This window comes from Corylus avellana, chromosome 7, assembly GCF_965113065.1.
Source record: "Corylus avellana chromosome 7, dhCorAvel1.hap1.2, whole genome shotgun sequence".
NCBI lineage: Eukaryota > Viridiplantae > Streptophyta > Magnoliopsida > Fagales > Betulaceae > Corylus > Corylus avellana.
The window spans coordinates 14,087,672-14,104,767 of NC_142496.1; the positions used below are offsets into that span (position 1 = coordinate 14,087,672).

The 17,096-nt window shown below is 32.8% G+C and overlaps 1 protein-coding gene across 1 annotated transcript; it reads left to right on the forward strand.

Annotated features, from left to right (window-relative positions):
• Positions 1-1,116: 1,116 nt before the first annotated feature.
• LOC132184984 (organic cation/carnitine transporter 3) lies at positions 1,117-2,766 on the forward strand. Its single transcript, XM_059598792.2, has one exon. It carries the CDS (start codon positions 1,117-1,119, stop codon positions 2,692-2,694), a length of 1,578 nt encoding a protein of 525 aa, XP_059454775.2. The 3' UTR covers positions 2,695-2,766.
• Positions 2,767-17,096: the final 14,330 nt, after the last annotated feature.

Here is a 17,096-nt window from a genome sequence, read left to right on the forward strand (position 1 = left end):
AAACTCATCATCTCCAACTTCTTTAAAGTACTTATAACAATAAAAAATATATTTTTTATTTTTATCTTTATGTCATGTTTGAATAATTTTTCAAAATGAATAGAAAAATACCACACAAAGCACGTTAATAAATAGAACCTTACTTAAAAAAAATAATAATAATAAATAAAATAAAATAAAAAATCTCATACATTAATTGATCTTCTCATATAATCGAATCTGTTGTTCATTGCTGTACTTTTGTTACATTGAAGTAGGTTAATTATTGTCACAATTTTTGTTATGATTTTTTTTAAAAAAATAATAATTAATTGGAGTGAGTTATTGAAATTAATTAGTTAAAAAATTTCCAATTAAACAAACTGTTGGAATTAGTTTAAGCTAAGCAAACATGACTCGAGATATAAGAACATTCTCAATTAACCCTTTATTCTTTAACTAAAAAATTCTTTTTTTTAAGCTTAACTAGCCCTTATTATTTTTATTTTGGTTTATATATACCGGCAGCTGACTCGATCCTACTGGATTAATCAATAGGGTTGTTTAGTCCAGTAGATCGAGCTAGCCATATATATATATATATATGAAAACAAAAACAAAAATAATAACAATGGCTAGTTGATAACATTAAGATGTGACCTTTTCCAGAATTTTACGATATAATTTATATATAACTAGCTGTAGATAATTTGCTCTTCCCCTCTATTTTTATCTATTTGGTTGTGGTTTAGTTAGGGTAGGATAAGAAACGATTACTTTTCTAAAGAGGATAGACTCGTTGTCCCTTTAGGACAATAACACGTACAATTAATATTTAATCATTTTGTCTACTACTTTACAATTGATATTTTTCACAAATATTAATTGCACTCGGAAGTAAAGACAAACACAACGTGACAAGATAGCATCATCAATATTCAATCTCTCATTAAAGTTTATTTTGACTAATTAATTAATTAATGATTATCAGAACCATGTTGATTAATTTTATCTCCACCCTCTGCAGGAATCTAACTAATTAACAAGCATGTGAAAGCACATGTTTGTCTCACCTCACACATCTATAAAACCTTCACCCTCCCACCCTCCCTCTGTATCAATTCCTTAAGGTTCAAAATGGCCGATTCCACTCAGCTTCTCTCCCAGGTCGACTTGGCCGAGTCAAAAAGCACCCCAACACCAAATCAGAAACACCTCTCGTCCCTCGATTTCAGAATTGAACAGTATATTGGGGATTTCGGGTGGTCTCAATTCCTGCAAGCCGTACTTGTGTCCATGGCATGGATCTTCGATGGACAGCAAACGTTCATTAGCATCTTCACCGATGCACGCCCCACGTGGCACTGCACTGATCAACTCGGGGATGAGTCGTCGTCGTCGTGCGACTCGGTCTCCAACATCTGCCGTCTTCCCAAGAATTCGTGGACTTGGGATTGGCCGGCACACACTTCAATCATCTCCGAATGGTCGTTGGAGTGCGCCGCCTCCATTGTCACCGGCCTCCCCGCATCTTCCTTCTTTATGGGTTGCCTCGTAGGCGGGTTCGTTCTAACCACGCTGGCCGACTCGTCACTCGGTCGGAAAAACATGCTCTTTCTCACATGCCTAACCATGTCTCTGTCCTCCCTACTAACCATCTTCTCCATCAATATATGGATTTACTCCGCTCTAAGATTCGTCTGCGGCTTTTTCCGTTCAACAATCGGAACTTGTTCGCTTGTTCTTGCAACTGAGCTTGTCGGAAAAAGGTGGCGGGGCCAGGTGGGGGTTATGGGTTTCTTCTGTTTCACGCTAGGGTTTTTATCCCTCCCAGCCATAGCTTATATGAATATAGGATTGTCATGGAGATATCTCTATCTATATACTTCTATCCCGGGAATCATCTACTCTGCTTTAGTTCGGTTATTTGTTCGCGAGTCTCCGAGATGGCTGTTTGTGCGAGGACGTGAAGAAGAAGCCATAGTGACACTAAAGAGTATTGCTAACCACAGTAACTTGACCTGGAGCTTCTCTGGACTGTCATCGTTTGAGCAGGAAACAGGCAACGACAATATATTCTCGGCCATGAAGATCTTGCTGGAGAAAAGATGGGCTCTTCGGAGGTTGTCGGCGATTATGGTGATGGGTTTTGGCATGGGAATGGTGTACTACGGCATGCCGTTAGGCCTCGGAGACTTGGCATTCAATCTATATTTGAGCGTGACATTCAATGCCTTATCTGAGCTACCGTCGTCGTTGGTAACTTTCTTCCTCGTAGGAAAGTTGAACAGAAAAAGTACGATCATTGTGTTCACTAGCCTTAGCGGGGTTTGCAGTATCATATGTGGTTTGAAGGGGGAGGAGTGGAGAAGATTGCAGATTGGGGTGGAGCTGGTGTCCTTCTTTAGCGCTTGTACGGCGACCAATATATTATTTATATTCACAATAGAGCTGTTCCCGACTCTTGTGCGGAACTCGGCTCTGTCGATGGTGAGGCAAGCGGTTGTGCTTGGTGGCGTGTTTTCCCCAATGCTTGTCGCTGCCGGGAGAGGAGACAGATTTTCACCGTACACAGTGTTCGGGTTGGTTATAGGGTGTTGTGGGCTGTTTGCATTATGTTTGCCGGAGACAAGGGGTAGGGCACTTTCTGATACAATAGAGGAAGAGGAAGAGCACAATGAGAAAGCAGCCTGTAATGGCGTAGGTGATGTCTAGGCTCTTAGTTTTGAGCTCTTTGGGGGTGTGTGTGTGTGTTTTTTATGAAAGGAAAGAAAGAGAAATTTAGTTTGGTAAAGTTTTGAAAAGTGTTTTGAATTTTAAGTTTTGAAAAAAATAAGAATTGAAGATTGATTTGGTTGGGGCTACTTTTGAAATATGTGTTTTATGTGGAGTTAACAAACGAAAGGTTGGTTGATAACATTTTGAGAAATGTCTTGTGTTTGAAAAAATATTTTTTAATAAATAATAAATTGTTTTTTATGTGGCGGTGATTTGGTAGCCGTCGTTGGTTAGGAGATGGAACTAGCAGCTGCCAAATGTGTTTGGCATTCGCCTTCGGGCCATCAGATAGTTTCTACGACCACCATCAAGTGGTGCAACACCACCATAATTTTATTTTTTTATTTTATTTTTTTAAATTGTTGAAAAAGTAAATGAAAAAATTGGTCTTTCAAAATAGTAAAAAAATAAAATAAAACTGATGTTGCAACTCTTGGGTTTTCTTGTGAACTTGCAATAAACAAATGGTCCTCTGCATCATGCAAGTTAGATAAAAAATAAAAAATAAAAATCAAAAATGAAAAATGAAAAATGAAGAAAAATCAAAAAAACAAAAAAGAGCTACGGGGTTTCGTCAACAATAGAGGATTTGTTTCGAAAAGAAATGAGAAGCGTGATCCGTAAAATAGGCGTGGATGTTGGTCTTTGGGCAGAATCAGAGGGACTTCTTTGGATACCGGAAATTAAATGCAGAAATTGTGAAAAAGGAGGAGAGTTGGGTTTCTTTTGAACCGCCAATAAGAAAAACGTGAGTCAAATCAGCTAGGAACAAAATTAGAAAACTCACGGAACACACCAGACTATTTCCAAACCTCACTCACTCTCGAAGGCGTGAGGTTTCAGTTGTTAATGGAAACTGAATTGAGTGAAGGACAATTGGTTCTCACATTTTTTTTTTCTTTCTTTCTTTCTTTTTTTTTTTTTCTGCAAATGGTACGAAGCTGAGATCTTATCAGAACCAATCTTCTGGGCGTGGGTGGAGTATTGTCATTTTGCTTTGAGAAGAAAGCTTGTCAAAATTAATCTTCTCATCACTTTGCACAAAATCAGAAGATATAAAAGACACTTAGCACAAAATCAGAAGATGTAAAAGACTTGAAGAAGAAGAAGGTGAGTATGATGACAATAGATGAAAGAAATTGGACCAATCTCTTCGTCTGGGTGTGGGTGGAGCCGTGGAGATTAACCGGCCACCCCTTTAATCTTTTTTAAAAAAATTAAATTAATAAAAAATTATCATGCTGACGTGAAAAAATGATGCGTTTTAATTGAGACTAACGGGCATTACAGAAATCTAATGGTATGGATTTTATTGGCATTTTGATTAACTCAGTGAGTAAAAATTCGAAGAAAAAAAAAAACAAAACAAAAAGACAAAAAACAAACTAGGATTTTTTTAATTTTATCGGATTGACTGGAGACTTATAATATATTTTACCATTTGTTTTTGACCAATTTTAAAATCTTCATAACAAAATTTCGGCCATGTATTTCTTTTTAAGGATGATTTCTTCTTGATTGATTTTTGGTATACCCATATGTTTCTTAACCCGTAAATCAAAAGATTTTAAGATTCTGAACCAAAATTATGTTTTAAAATCGGGTTTCAATGAGAAATTTGATGAAAAATGGGAAAACCCGTTTTTAGACCCATATGGGGCAAGACCTGATCCATATTTGATTTTCAAACCCGGCTGAACGTAGGGGATGAGGTTCCCTACCCGAATCCAAGCCAACTTGCATGTTAGACACGTGTTGTACACGCACGAGAAAAGAGACAAAAAAACATCTAGTTCCATTTTTCATGGTGGGGAGATTTGAACCGCCGTGGGTCTAGGAAAGAGGGGTTTAACCATCAACAAAGTTTTATAATTATACTGTTATGGAAAATAGCTATTTGATGCTTATTTATATCCCATGTGATCCTTTCCTTTATTGAGTATAAATATTTATTAAAGTATTATTCTATGGGATATTTTGTGATCAACATCAACTTTGAAGTTTTACAGTACCATTATAAAGTAGTGAAAATCAAAGTGACAAGGGAATAGTCACAACATCCCATGTTATGATGATAATAAAGACAATTTTTTAAAACTTCATAGTTGAATTTTTGGCATGAATATGGGAATTAGATGTTATTGAAGTTGTGATTATTATAATATTTTTAGGAATAGCCACAACATCCTAATTTTATAAGGGGAAACTTCACTAGAGACCCTCAAACTTTCACCCGTTTTGAAATACCCCCCCTAAACTTCAAAATTTCTCAATTTAGTCCCCTGAACTTTCAATTGCTCTCAATTTGGACCCTTATGTTAATTTCAGCTGTTAAAAATTTAAAAAAAGACCAAAATATCCCTGATTTTTATTTTTTTAAAAATAAAAAAAACGTTTTAGAAGTTGGAATTTTATACAAAAGTCAGGGGTATAAACATCATGTGACGTTTAAAATCTGATGGAGGGTCCAAATTGAAAGTTCAGGAGACTAAATTAAGAGATTTTGAAGTTCAGGGGGTGTATTTCAAAATGGGTGAAAATTTGGAGGTCCTTAGTGAAGTTTCCCCATTTTATAATGATAATCACATAAACTTTATAAATAAAAGGGGAAACTTCACTAAGGACCCCCAAACTTCTACTCGTTTTGAAATACCCCCCATGAACTTCAAAATCTCTCAATTTAGTCTCTTGAACTTTCAATTGCTCTCAATTTGGACCCTTCCGTTAATTTTAACCGTTAAAAATTCAAAAAACAGACCAAAATATCTCTGATTTTTGTTTTTTTTTTTTAAGATAAAAAACGTTTTAGAAGTTGGAATTTTATACAAAAGTTAGGGGTATAAACGTCATGTGATGTTTAAAATCTGATGGAGGGGTCCAAATTGAAAGCAATTGAGAGTTCAGTGGACTAAATTTAGAGATTTTGAAGTTCAAGGGGGATATTTCAAAACGGGTGAAAGTTTGAGGGTCCTTAGTGAAGTTTTTCCTAAAAAAAACGTTTTAGAAGTTGAAATTTTATATAAAAGTCAGGGGTATAAACGTCATGTGACGTTTAAAATCTGACGGAGGGGTCCAAATTGAAAGCAATTGAAAGTTCAGTGGACTAAATTGAGAGATTTTGAAATTCAGGGGGGGGTATTTCAAAACGGGTGGAAGTTTGAGGGTCCTTAGTGAAGTTTTCCCTAAAAAAAACGTTTTAGAAGTTGGAATTTTATATAAAAGTCAGGGGTATAAACGTCATGTGACGTTTAAAATCTGATGGAGGGGTTCAAATTGAAAGCAATTGAAAGTTCAAGGGACTAAATTGAGAGATTTTGAAGTTCAAAGGGGGTATTTCAAAACGGGTGAAAGTTGAGGGTCCTTAGTGAAGTTTCCCCTAAATAAAATTAAACATCTATGTTGTGATTAATTCATAAATTTGATGACTTTGCTCCACTTGGAGGATATTATTTTTATGATTTAATTATAATAAGATTGTAAATTTGGTATTAAAAATAAAATTTTCTTATGCCCACATGTACAAGAAAGTTTTATTTATTAATGTTTAAATTTACTAGTCTTATTAATAAAGTTATTTAGTAAATTCATGTATGATGTAATCTTTGCCCACTGCTAGGTTGAAATTTACTATTAAATTAACATTAGTTAATTTAAATAAAGTTACTTCATAGCATTAAAGTATCTTATTTATCTTGGTTATTGCATGCATTTTTGCTGCTTCAATTAATGGTATTTTTTATATTCTAATACTTTATAATGATAATTTTTCTGAGTGAAAAGTAAAAGTGCTTTTTTACTTTGGGGTGTATGGAAATTAATTTAGTGCTCTCTATAAACAAATGACCCACTCTCACAAAATTAAGTACACCACATGAGATTATTAGTCATAACAGTGGGAGCAATATAATTGCCAAAGTTTGATGGTCAAAAAATCTCATATTATCAAATGTATAAGGATTCTATTCCTGAATACTTTAATGCCAAAGATTTTATAAAGCTTATTAAGGAACACTTTAGTGAGTTCCTATAAGGCTTTAACCAGCACCCTAATAGAAAAGTTTTCAAGAAAAACCTTAGGCACCTCCAAAAGTATGCATGAGCACATTATGGTAGGTACATAAAAGTCAAAAAGCTTGCAAATTAAGGAAATCTCTTTATCAGCTAAGATAGGTCTCCCGTCAATGTTATATAAAATTTTATAAGGTTATTCCCTCATATAGTTTTATTAAGAACCTTGTTAATCAGTGTTATACCTTAAGGTCAATAGGAGTAAAGTTACTTTCTTTTAGTCTTGTATATAGATAGTATTTGCTTGCAAGCAATGATTTAGGTTTGCTTCAAAAAGTTCATCTCACTAAACTTTGAAATGAAGAATTTGGGTGAAACATCTTATGTCATTGACATAGAAATTTGCAGAGACAAGAATTAAAGAATATTAAAATTGTCTCTAAAGGCCTACATTGAAAAAGTTTTCGAGAGATTTAGAATGAAGGGGACTGTGAATTTTTAGGAGCACCTATTATTAAAGGGGATGAATTCAATAAAAATCAATCTCCCAAAATGCATTGGAACAAGAGCAGATGAAAAATCTTTTGTATGCATCTGCAGTGGGTAAGTTAATATATGCATAGTTCTGCATTGGACCTAACATTGGACTCGCAGTAAAATTATTGGGTTGATAGAGAGCTATGATAAGTGTTGAATGTTATACATTCAAGCCCCTTAATTCACATATGGTAATCTCTTGGTTTTGTTATCAGTTGATGTTTTATGCTGTTTTTGTGTTTTCTTCCCTTTTTAGGATTTTGAAGAAAAGCAAGCATTTTCGGCAAGTTTCCGACTTAAAAGACATTTTCAGAAAAAAGCTGGAGACCTGGGCTCGAGCACATGCCAGATTAGGCTTTAGCACATCAGCGCTTGAGCGCACAAGCAGCTAAGCTCGAGCGCAGTCATGCGCTCAAGTGCCCAAGCCTAAGGGATCGATTGCAATAATGCGATTGAGTGCAATTGTACGTTGGGCAGCAGAGAACATGGTTTGACACGGTTTTGCACGGTTTTAAAGTCTAGAATCCAACTCCAACTTGATTTTTGAGTTGTTAGGCTACACAAGAACGTCTAGGATTGTTCCAAACTCTATAAATAGACCCTCAATTCATCCAAATTGAGATAGAAAAGCAGACAGAAGCTTTGAGATAAGATTTGGTGGCTAGAATTATTGGTTTTTCTTCTTTTCCTTTTTATTTTTTATTTTTGATGAGGATGATTTCCATCCAAATTATATGCAGCTAATACTTTAGTTAGGGCTCGATTGAAGCCTTAATAATGTCTCTTTAGGATTTAAATATTGGCGCCTTTGCCACAATTATATTTTGGATACTTAACTTGATTATAATATCGTACTTGCTTCCTATAATATCGTTTTGATCTTGTACACTTGTGAGTAAAAATTACAATTATTTTTCTATTAATTTAGGTGGATAATTGCACAACAAGCTGCAAATAAAGTCTTGCGATATATGCAAGAAAAACCAAGAACTACAGATTGACCTACAACTACATTGACCGTTTAAAGGTGGTTGGTTATTCAAATTCAAATTTTGCTAAATATTTAGATAGTAGAAAGTCTACTTCATGATATATTTTCTTATTGCTAAGGGAATATACCATGGAGATGCAGTAAGCAAACTAAAGTTAATATGTCTACTATGAAAGCATAATTTATTACATGCTATGAATTTAGTTCACAGGCATTATGGTTGAGATTATTAAAGGTCTCGAGATTGTAGATTTTATAGCGAAACCCATAAAGATTTTTTGCGATAATTCTTCTCTAAGAATAATGAAAGTAGAAGCAGAAGTAAGTATATCGACATAAAGTATCTCACAATGAGAGACATGATGTGTCTATTAACTATTGAATTAATGATTATGGATCCCATTACTAAAAGTTCACGGGTAAATATAGTCATATTGAGTATATGAGACTCATTAATTCATTTCATGTTAAGTTTCTCTCTGGTCTATAGACATACAGTTATTGTTATAAAGTTTTTGTGCACATGTATTATCCATTGGGATAAATAAAGTTAAACCAAAAATGACTTATTGGAAGTTATTCATAAAGAATTACATCTTAAAAAGAGTTTGTTTAGAAAGATTAATACATTGTAATTCATTAAAGGAAATGTTAATATAATAATATAACCGCCATGATTCGTGTATTGTATCTCTCTAAGTGAAATTAAAACTTGAGTAGTTTTTAATTATGGCTATATTCAGTTTTAGTTACTCAAGTATTTTTAAAGATGTGCCATGTGAGCAAAGTGGGAGAATGTTAGAACTCTTCTCCTACAAAGAGATTTAAAGTAGGTCACATGTCACATATATTATATATTATATTATATCAAGAGAGTTTTTATTAAATTAAAACTTTTGGGTAATTAATATTTACAAATAACTACTTAAGGTGAAATGTTATTTCATTTCACCAAATGTTGTATCACTTGATGGAAAGGAAGCAATGTTTGATTATGAATAAGGGTCTTGGTCTATCTATAAATAAGCCTATGATAATCCATCAGTCACAACATGAACATGAGAAAGAGATAAGCCAAAAGCTCTTATCTATCACTCTCCAATATATTGTGAGGGTTCTAGAATTGCAAATTCAATAAATGTTCAAGTCTGAATTTCTGAACTATTCAATTCAAGTACTTAAGCAACAATGGCCAGAGGTTAGTATTTTTATTTGATGTTTATATGATAATTTTCTCCCAAATTCTTACATCCTTGGCTCCTTGGGGTTTAAGAAAGGTCGCTTCCCTTGTACAAAAAATTCTGAAAAATGTTTTTATTTTTTATTTTTTTAATTTTTATTATCTTAACAATTTCCCTACAAAGAATGAAAACTGAGTATAGAAAAATTGGAGGGCAAACCCGAATATGTAGCTGCATAGGATAAGGCTTTCTAGTTCTGGTAACATTTTTCTCCATCAAGGCCTAGGGTTACATTTCTCCACAAAGAATGCAAAAGAAAGCTACCGCTGCCCCCATATGCTAGTGTGGTAAAGCATTCTAAGAGTGCGTGGCTTTTGAAAAGCGTTTTTCAAAAACATAAAAATTGAAAAGTGTTTTCAATAGTTTCTACATCTAAAAAAAAAGTGTTTTTCTAAGAGGTCCTTAAAAGAAAATTCATTTGGTAATATTGAGAATCATTTTTTAGAAGTATTTTCAAAAAATAAAACATATTTGAGAAGATACTTTCAAGACACTGAAAACTCTCATGGTGCAGAGCAAAGAATACAACACTACAATGCCTTTCATGGTTTTCCAAAAACAAAAACAAAATTTTAAATAAAAAAAAACCATCACAGTTATGTTGGAATTAAAGATATGGGAATTGAAGGGAAAAAATAAACGTAGAATACAAACAAAATGAGAAGTAAAATGAAATCTAGACAGTAAGGCGATTGTGACTCTATCTCTTAGATAAATATTGCCTCCCACTTGTATTAGAAGTTTTACAAAAAGGAATCATAGCAATCTTATCTTCAGGATACAATACTGTCTGATGATGTATGCAGATTGCAAATTTTGAACACAATCCAGAAACCAAAAATCTTGTAACAGCCATTATTTGTTAAGAAGAAAAGAAGAGAGAAATAAAATATTTGTACTTAATAAAACTGCTGGAAATTAAAATATATCTATATAATTCCATATTATCTCATAAGTATTTTTTTTTTTTTACTTAAAATAACGGTTACAGATATTTTAAAATCTAACGTTGAAAAAATAGTTGAAACTTGAAAACACATGATCTCATATAACATAAGAATAGGAGATATTGAAGCAGAAGTGGTAACCAATTAAAACAAGATAATAGGATAAAAAGTTATTTATTTAAAATAAATGACTATTAAAACATGATAATAGGAGGTCAATTATTTATTTGAAATTCAAAATAATCATGAAATAATAATAAATTCGAAATTTTAATTTCATGAAATAATATCAACAATTCCCAACTTATTTCAAGAAAATAAAATTTCAATAAAAAATAAAATAAAAATTTGTCGTTACTCCAAAATATTGATACATAAATGAAAGTACCTTTAGGGTTTGAACTTTCACTTAGTGTATAATCCTCAAAGCTTTATCAGTGTGATAGTAGACTCAATGTCTTTGATATATCATACTTAGTGATAAAACTTGAGAATTAAAACATATCAACATATTAAAATTTTTATAGTTCTTTTTAGTCGTGCATTAATGGCATACGCATTATCCCAACTTCATGAGTGCTCTAGGTGGATGTCTCCAAGAGGTAGATCAATCGGCTGAGACCACGTCTAATGAAGCGGATGTCACTAGTTCGAATCTCCATTCTCCCTCTTGTGCGGACATGTCAAAAAAAAAAAAAAAAGTGCTCTAGGTGGCTTACCAAGCCCCGACAAAAGCGGCCTGACTTTACACTTACATAGGTAGAGTTCTTCTAGGTGTTCTTGTAGATTAAAAAACACTTTTTATGCGAACTCATTAAGAGTTATACACAACATTTCCTTTTCGTTACAGGACTCGCACTAAACATCAATTATTCCTCTAGATGGTCTAATTTAGTGCTAATTTATTTCATCACCATCAAGATTCGTTTTTCCCATTGAACCTAGAGTTTGTTTTCCAAAGTGTTGGTTGAGTTGCCATCTTGTAGTGATCTATTCAATTGGTTTTAGACTCATCTCAAATGAGGTTTTACGAATCAAATCCTTACTTAGGCTTTTTGTAAAAGGATCTGCTAAGTTCGTGCATGATTTTACATAGTCTACTGTGATAATGTCTTCTTCCAATAATTGTCTCACAGTATTATGTCTAAGGCTGATATGTCTTGACTTTCTATTGTAGGACTTACTATATACTCTTGATAATGTGGCTTGGCTATCACAATGCATGAAAATTGGAAGAATGGGACTTGGCCATACATGCAAGTCAATCAAAAAATTTCTCAACCATTCAACCACTCTTCCAGCAGCTCCTAAAGCAAATAACTCTGACTCCATAGTTGAGTGAGTTATACAAGTTTGTCTTTTGGATCCCCAAGAGATAGTTGCACCACCAAGGGTAAAAACCCATCCACTCGTGGATTTAGATCCATCATCAACACAATTCCAATTTGCATCACTATACCCTTCAATTACGGAGTGATATCCTCCATAGTGTAGAGCATATGATTTAGTTCATTTTAAATAACCCAATACTATGGAAATTACTTTCCAATGTTCAATGCTTGGACAACTTGTGTATCTACTCAATTTGCCCACAGCAAATGCAAAATATCTGGACGTGTGCAATACATTGCATACATCAGACTTCCAATAACACTAGAATATTCTAGTTGTGATACACATCGATTTTTATTTATTCCAAGCTTTAAACTTGAGTTATAAGAAACACGAGAAATTTTGTTATACAAATGACTAAATTTATTCAAAACTTTATCAATATAATGAGTTTGAGAAATGGCATATGCATTTCCTATTTTGTGTAATTTAATACCAAGTATAGTATTTGTTATACCCATATCTTTCATATCAAAATGTGATGATAAAAAATCTGTTGTATCTTTAATACAAGAAATACTATTACTAAAAATCAATATGTCATCGACGTACAAATATATAATGACAATATCGCTACCAAACATTTTAAAATAAATACATTTATCAGTTTCATTCAAACGAAAACCATTAGAAATAACTTCATTATCAAATCTTTCATGCCATTGTTTTGGATCTTGTTTTAAACCATATAATGACCTGACTAATTTACAAACTATGTTTTCTTGTCCTAGAATAATGAACCCTTCTGGTTGTTCCATATATACCACTTCATCCAATTAACCATTTAAGAATGTTGTTTTGACATCCATTTGATGGATTTCAAGGTTATATATGGAAGCCCAAGATATCAAAGTTCTTATTGAAGAAATCCTAGCTACATGAGCATATGCATCAAAATAATCAATGCCCTTTGACTGTTTAAACCTTTTGGCTGCTAATCTAGCCTTATACTTGTCAATGGATCCATCAGATTTCATCTTTTTCTTAAATATCTATTTACACCCTATGGGTTTTGAACAGGAAGGTAAATCTACAAGAATCCATATGTTATTAAACATAATGGACTCCATTTCATCATCAATAGCTTCCTTCCAAAGTGTGGCATCCCTAGATTTCATAGCTTCTTCAATGTTAGAAGGTTCATTTTCTATATTGTAACACACACCAACTTCATTCACAATCACTTGAGAGTTGCCTTCTATAAAATATGTCAAAAATCAGGACAAAAACTCTTTTCTTTTCTAATTCTTTTGGATTTTCTAATTTCAAAATTCTCTTCATTTTCTAAAACAATGTTTTCGTTAATAGAAGTACTTGCTTCATAAAGATTAGAACTTTCAATTGTATTGGATTCAAAAAATTCTACATCTCTTGATTCAATAATTACATTAGAATCCAATTCAAGAAAACGATAAGATTTACCATGAACAGCATAACCGAGAAAAACATATTTAGAAGTTCTTGGTCCTCATTTAGATCTTTTAAAATCAAGCAACCTAACATAAGCTAGGCACCGCACAATTTAAAATAATTTATGTTGGGTTTACATTTAAACCATAACTCATAGGGGGGAAAATTATTTCTTTTAGAATGCACTCTATTTAATATTTGAATTGCAGAAAAAATAACTTCACCCCAAAGATTTACAGGCAAACCACAAAGGTTAAGCATTGCATTTACCTTATCCATGAGTGTTCTATTTTTTTCTTTCCACTACACCATTTTGTTGTGGTGTATAAGGTGTTGTTCTCTCATGAATAATACCATTAATTTCGGAGAAATTGTCAAAGTCATTATTGAAATATTCTCCACCTCTATCACTTCTTAATGATTTAATCTTGCAACCAAGTATATTTTCAACTTCAGCTTTATAAATCTTAAACATATCTAAAGCTTCATCTTTCGTTCTAATCAAATAGATATAAGCATATTTAGACAAATCATCTATAAAAGTAATAAAATATCTTTTACCGCCTCTTGTAATTTTAACACTCAAATCACATACATCAGAATGTATTAATTCAAGTAAATTCGAAGATGATCTATTAACACTTGAAAATGATTTTCTAGTTAACTTTGTTTTAACACAGATTTCACATTTATCTCTATCATCATGCAAATTAGAAGGCAGCAATCCTAATTTAACTATACAATTCACAGAATTATAATTTACATATCCTAATCTAGCATGCCATAATGAATAAGATTCAACAATATAAACTGAAACATTCTCCTTTATTAAATTGAGTTTAAACATTCAATTTACGGCAAATCCTTTGCCCACAAACATGCCATTTTTGGTCAATACAAATTTGTCAGACTCAAATACAAGTTTATAGCCATGTTTGGACAAAAGACAATCAGAAACCAGATTCTTTCGAATCTCTAGTGCATGAAATACATCAATAATAGTAACTATTTTCCCATAAGTAAATTTCAACTCAACAATGCATTTTCCAACTACTTTGGTGGTAGTTAAATTTCCTAGGTAGAGTTCAATCTCATCACCAACTTTCTCATATTTTTTGAAGAGATTTCTATCTCCACAGATGTGACGAGTTATTCCAATATCAATCCACCAACTAGAATTATTGATTACAATACTCAATTTAGAAATTACAACAATAAGATTTTCCTCAACATTGTTGGCCTATTCCTTCTTCTTTAGAACTTTACAATTCTTGGTGAAGTGCCCAGGCTTCTTGTAGTAATGACAAATCACATTTTTCTTGAAATTGCCCTTTTTATTTGGACCTATTTTACTAGGACCACCAACTATTTGGGCTTTTTCCCTTTTTTGTTGTCTATTTCAACAATATGGGCAGATTTGCTCATTTTAGCCTTTTCTTTGAGTTTATCTTGAAGCCTTGACTCTTCTTCAATACAAAGTTGTCTCTGAAAACCTTCGAGAGTCAGATCATCACCTTTTCTCTTAAGTGACTTACAGTAATCCTTCCAAGTCGGTGGCAATTTGGCAATAATAGCACCCACTAGAAGTTTTTCATCAATTGGAATGCCCTCATAATACAATTGTTGGACAATAAGTTGAATCTCATGAACCTGATTCATAATAGGCTTATTATCCACTATTTTAAAATCAAAATAATTACTTACCAGATAGCTTTTGTTGCCATAATCCTCAGTTTTGTATTTATTCTCCAATGCCTCCCAGATCTCTCTTGCAAAGTTCTTTGGTGCATACATATCAAATAGTGGATCAATGAGGGTATTGAGGATACTCCCCCTGCATGTGTAGTTGTCTTCCTCCCATTTAAACTTCACATCAATTTGTTCATCAGTTGCTCCTTCCGCAGGAACATCCGGACAGGGTGTGTCGAGCACATAACGAACGTTCAATGTTGTCGGTAGAAATTCAACTTTCTCTTCCAGCGTTTGTAGTTGTTGCCATCAAAACGATCCAATTTGGAAAAATCTTGTGGCATCACGTTTAGAGAAGTAATAGCAGAATTCATTGTTGGAAGTCTTATTGAAGAATACACAATATTTGTCTAAGAATTGTTGAAAATAAAGATGTGGGAATTGCAGGGAAAAAATAAAAGTATAATACAAATAGAATAAGAAGTAAAATGAAATCTTGACAGTAAGGCAATTGTGACTATATCTCTTAGACAAATATTGCCTTCCACTTGTATTAGAAGTTTTGCAAAAGGGAATCACATCAATCTTATCTTTGGGATACAATACTGCCCGATGATGTGTGCAGATTGTAAATTCTAAACACAGTCCAAAACCCAAAAATCTTGTAACAGCCGTTATTTGTTAACAAGAGAAGAAGAGAGAAATAAAATATCTGTACTTAATAAAACTGCTGGAAATTAAAATACATCTATATAATTCCATATTATCTCAGAAGCAATTTTTTTTTTTTAATTGAAATAATGGTTACAGATATTTTAAAATCTAACGTTGAAAAAGTAGTTAAAACTTGAAAACAGATGATCTCATATAACATAATGGTAACCAATCAAAATAAGATAATAGGATAAAAAGTTATTTATTTTAAATAAATGACTATTAAAACATGGTAATAGGAGATCAGTTATTTATTTGAAATTCTAAATAATCATGAAATAATAATAAATTTGAAATTTTAATTTCATTAAATAATATAAACAAGTTATACATTCCACGTAGAATTACTAGAAGAATGATGTAATAATTATGAACTGTTAAAACAACGAAATCCTTAATATATATATATATATATATATATATATATATATATATATATATATATATATATAAGCATGCTCAACAATTCAGTTGAGAGAATGATGTGTTTAGCAGAGCTTATTTGTAAAGATGGGAAACCTCCCCAACAAGCTTATCCATGAACTGGCATTTCTTGTCGAATCCCCACCCATCGTTGCTCAGTGTTAGAACAGTTTTCAACACAGTGGATGTGCTTTCTTCAGGGTCTTCAATACTTCTTCATACACTCCAAATTACTGTTAAGTGCCAAAATATTTATATTTTTAGCCCTTAACTTACATGTTTTAATCCTTTACTTTGGTTAATTTATGCAATTTTACTTCTTTTTTTTTTGTATTTTCTTTGTTTTTTTAGGTTTTTGGAAGAAAAGAAAAGGTTTCTGGAAAAATTTCAAGCTTAAAGGGCAAATTGGGAAGACTAAGAAGATATGGTTAATCTTAGCAAATCATGGTTAAGATTAATCAAATAAAGGAAATGATTAATTCGGAATTTCATAAATTGAAGTCAAATCGGATTGGAGGAAAAATTGGATTCTGCATACCTCTCGGTCATTTGACCATAAATTTCAACTCAAATATCCGATTGAGGTGATTCAAGTGGCATTGAAAAGCTAACTCAAAATTATACAAATCATTTTGAAATAGCATTTTCCCAATTTGGAACGCCACAAGGCCAAAATCATGCCACAAAGTAGGACCACAATTCTGGGCGAATCCTACTCCGATTTGGACTTAGGTTTTCTTTATCCTAATTGGACTTGGACTTAAATCTCCGAAATTCCTAGGATTACTAGGGCTTTTAGGACTATCCTAAGCCCTATAAATAGACCTCTAAGCCTCACAATTCAATACATCCTTGGAAGAGGCACAAGTTGGGGAGAGGAATTTGGAGGCTACTTCTAGGAGCGATTTTCGGTTATTTCTTTTCCTTTTCTTTGTAGTTTTATTTTCATTATGTGTAACTAACTCTTTAGGAGGGCTAGATTGAAGC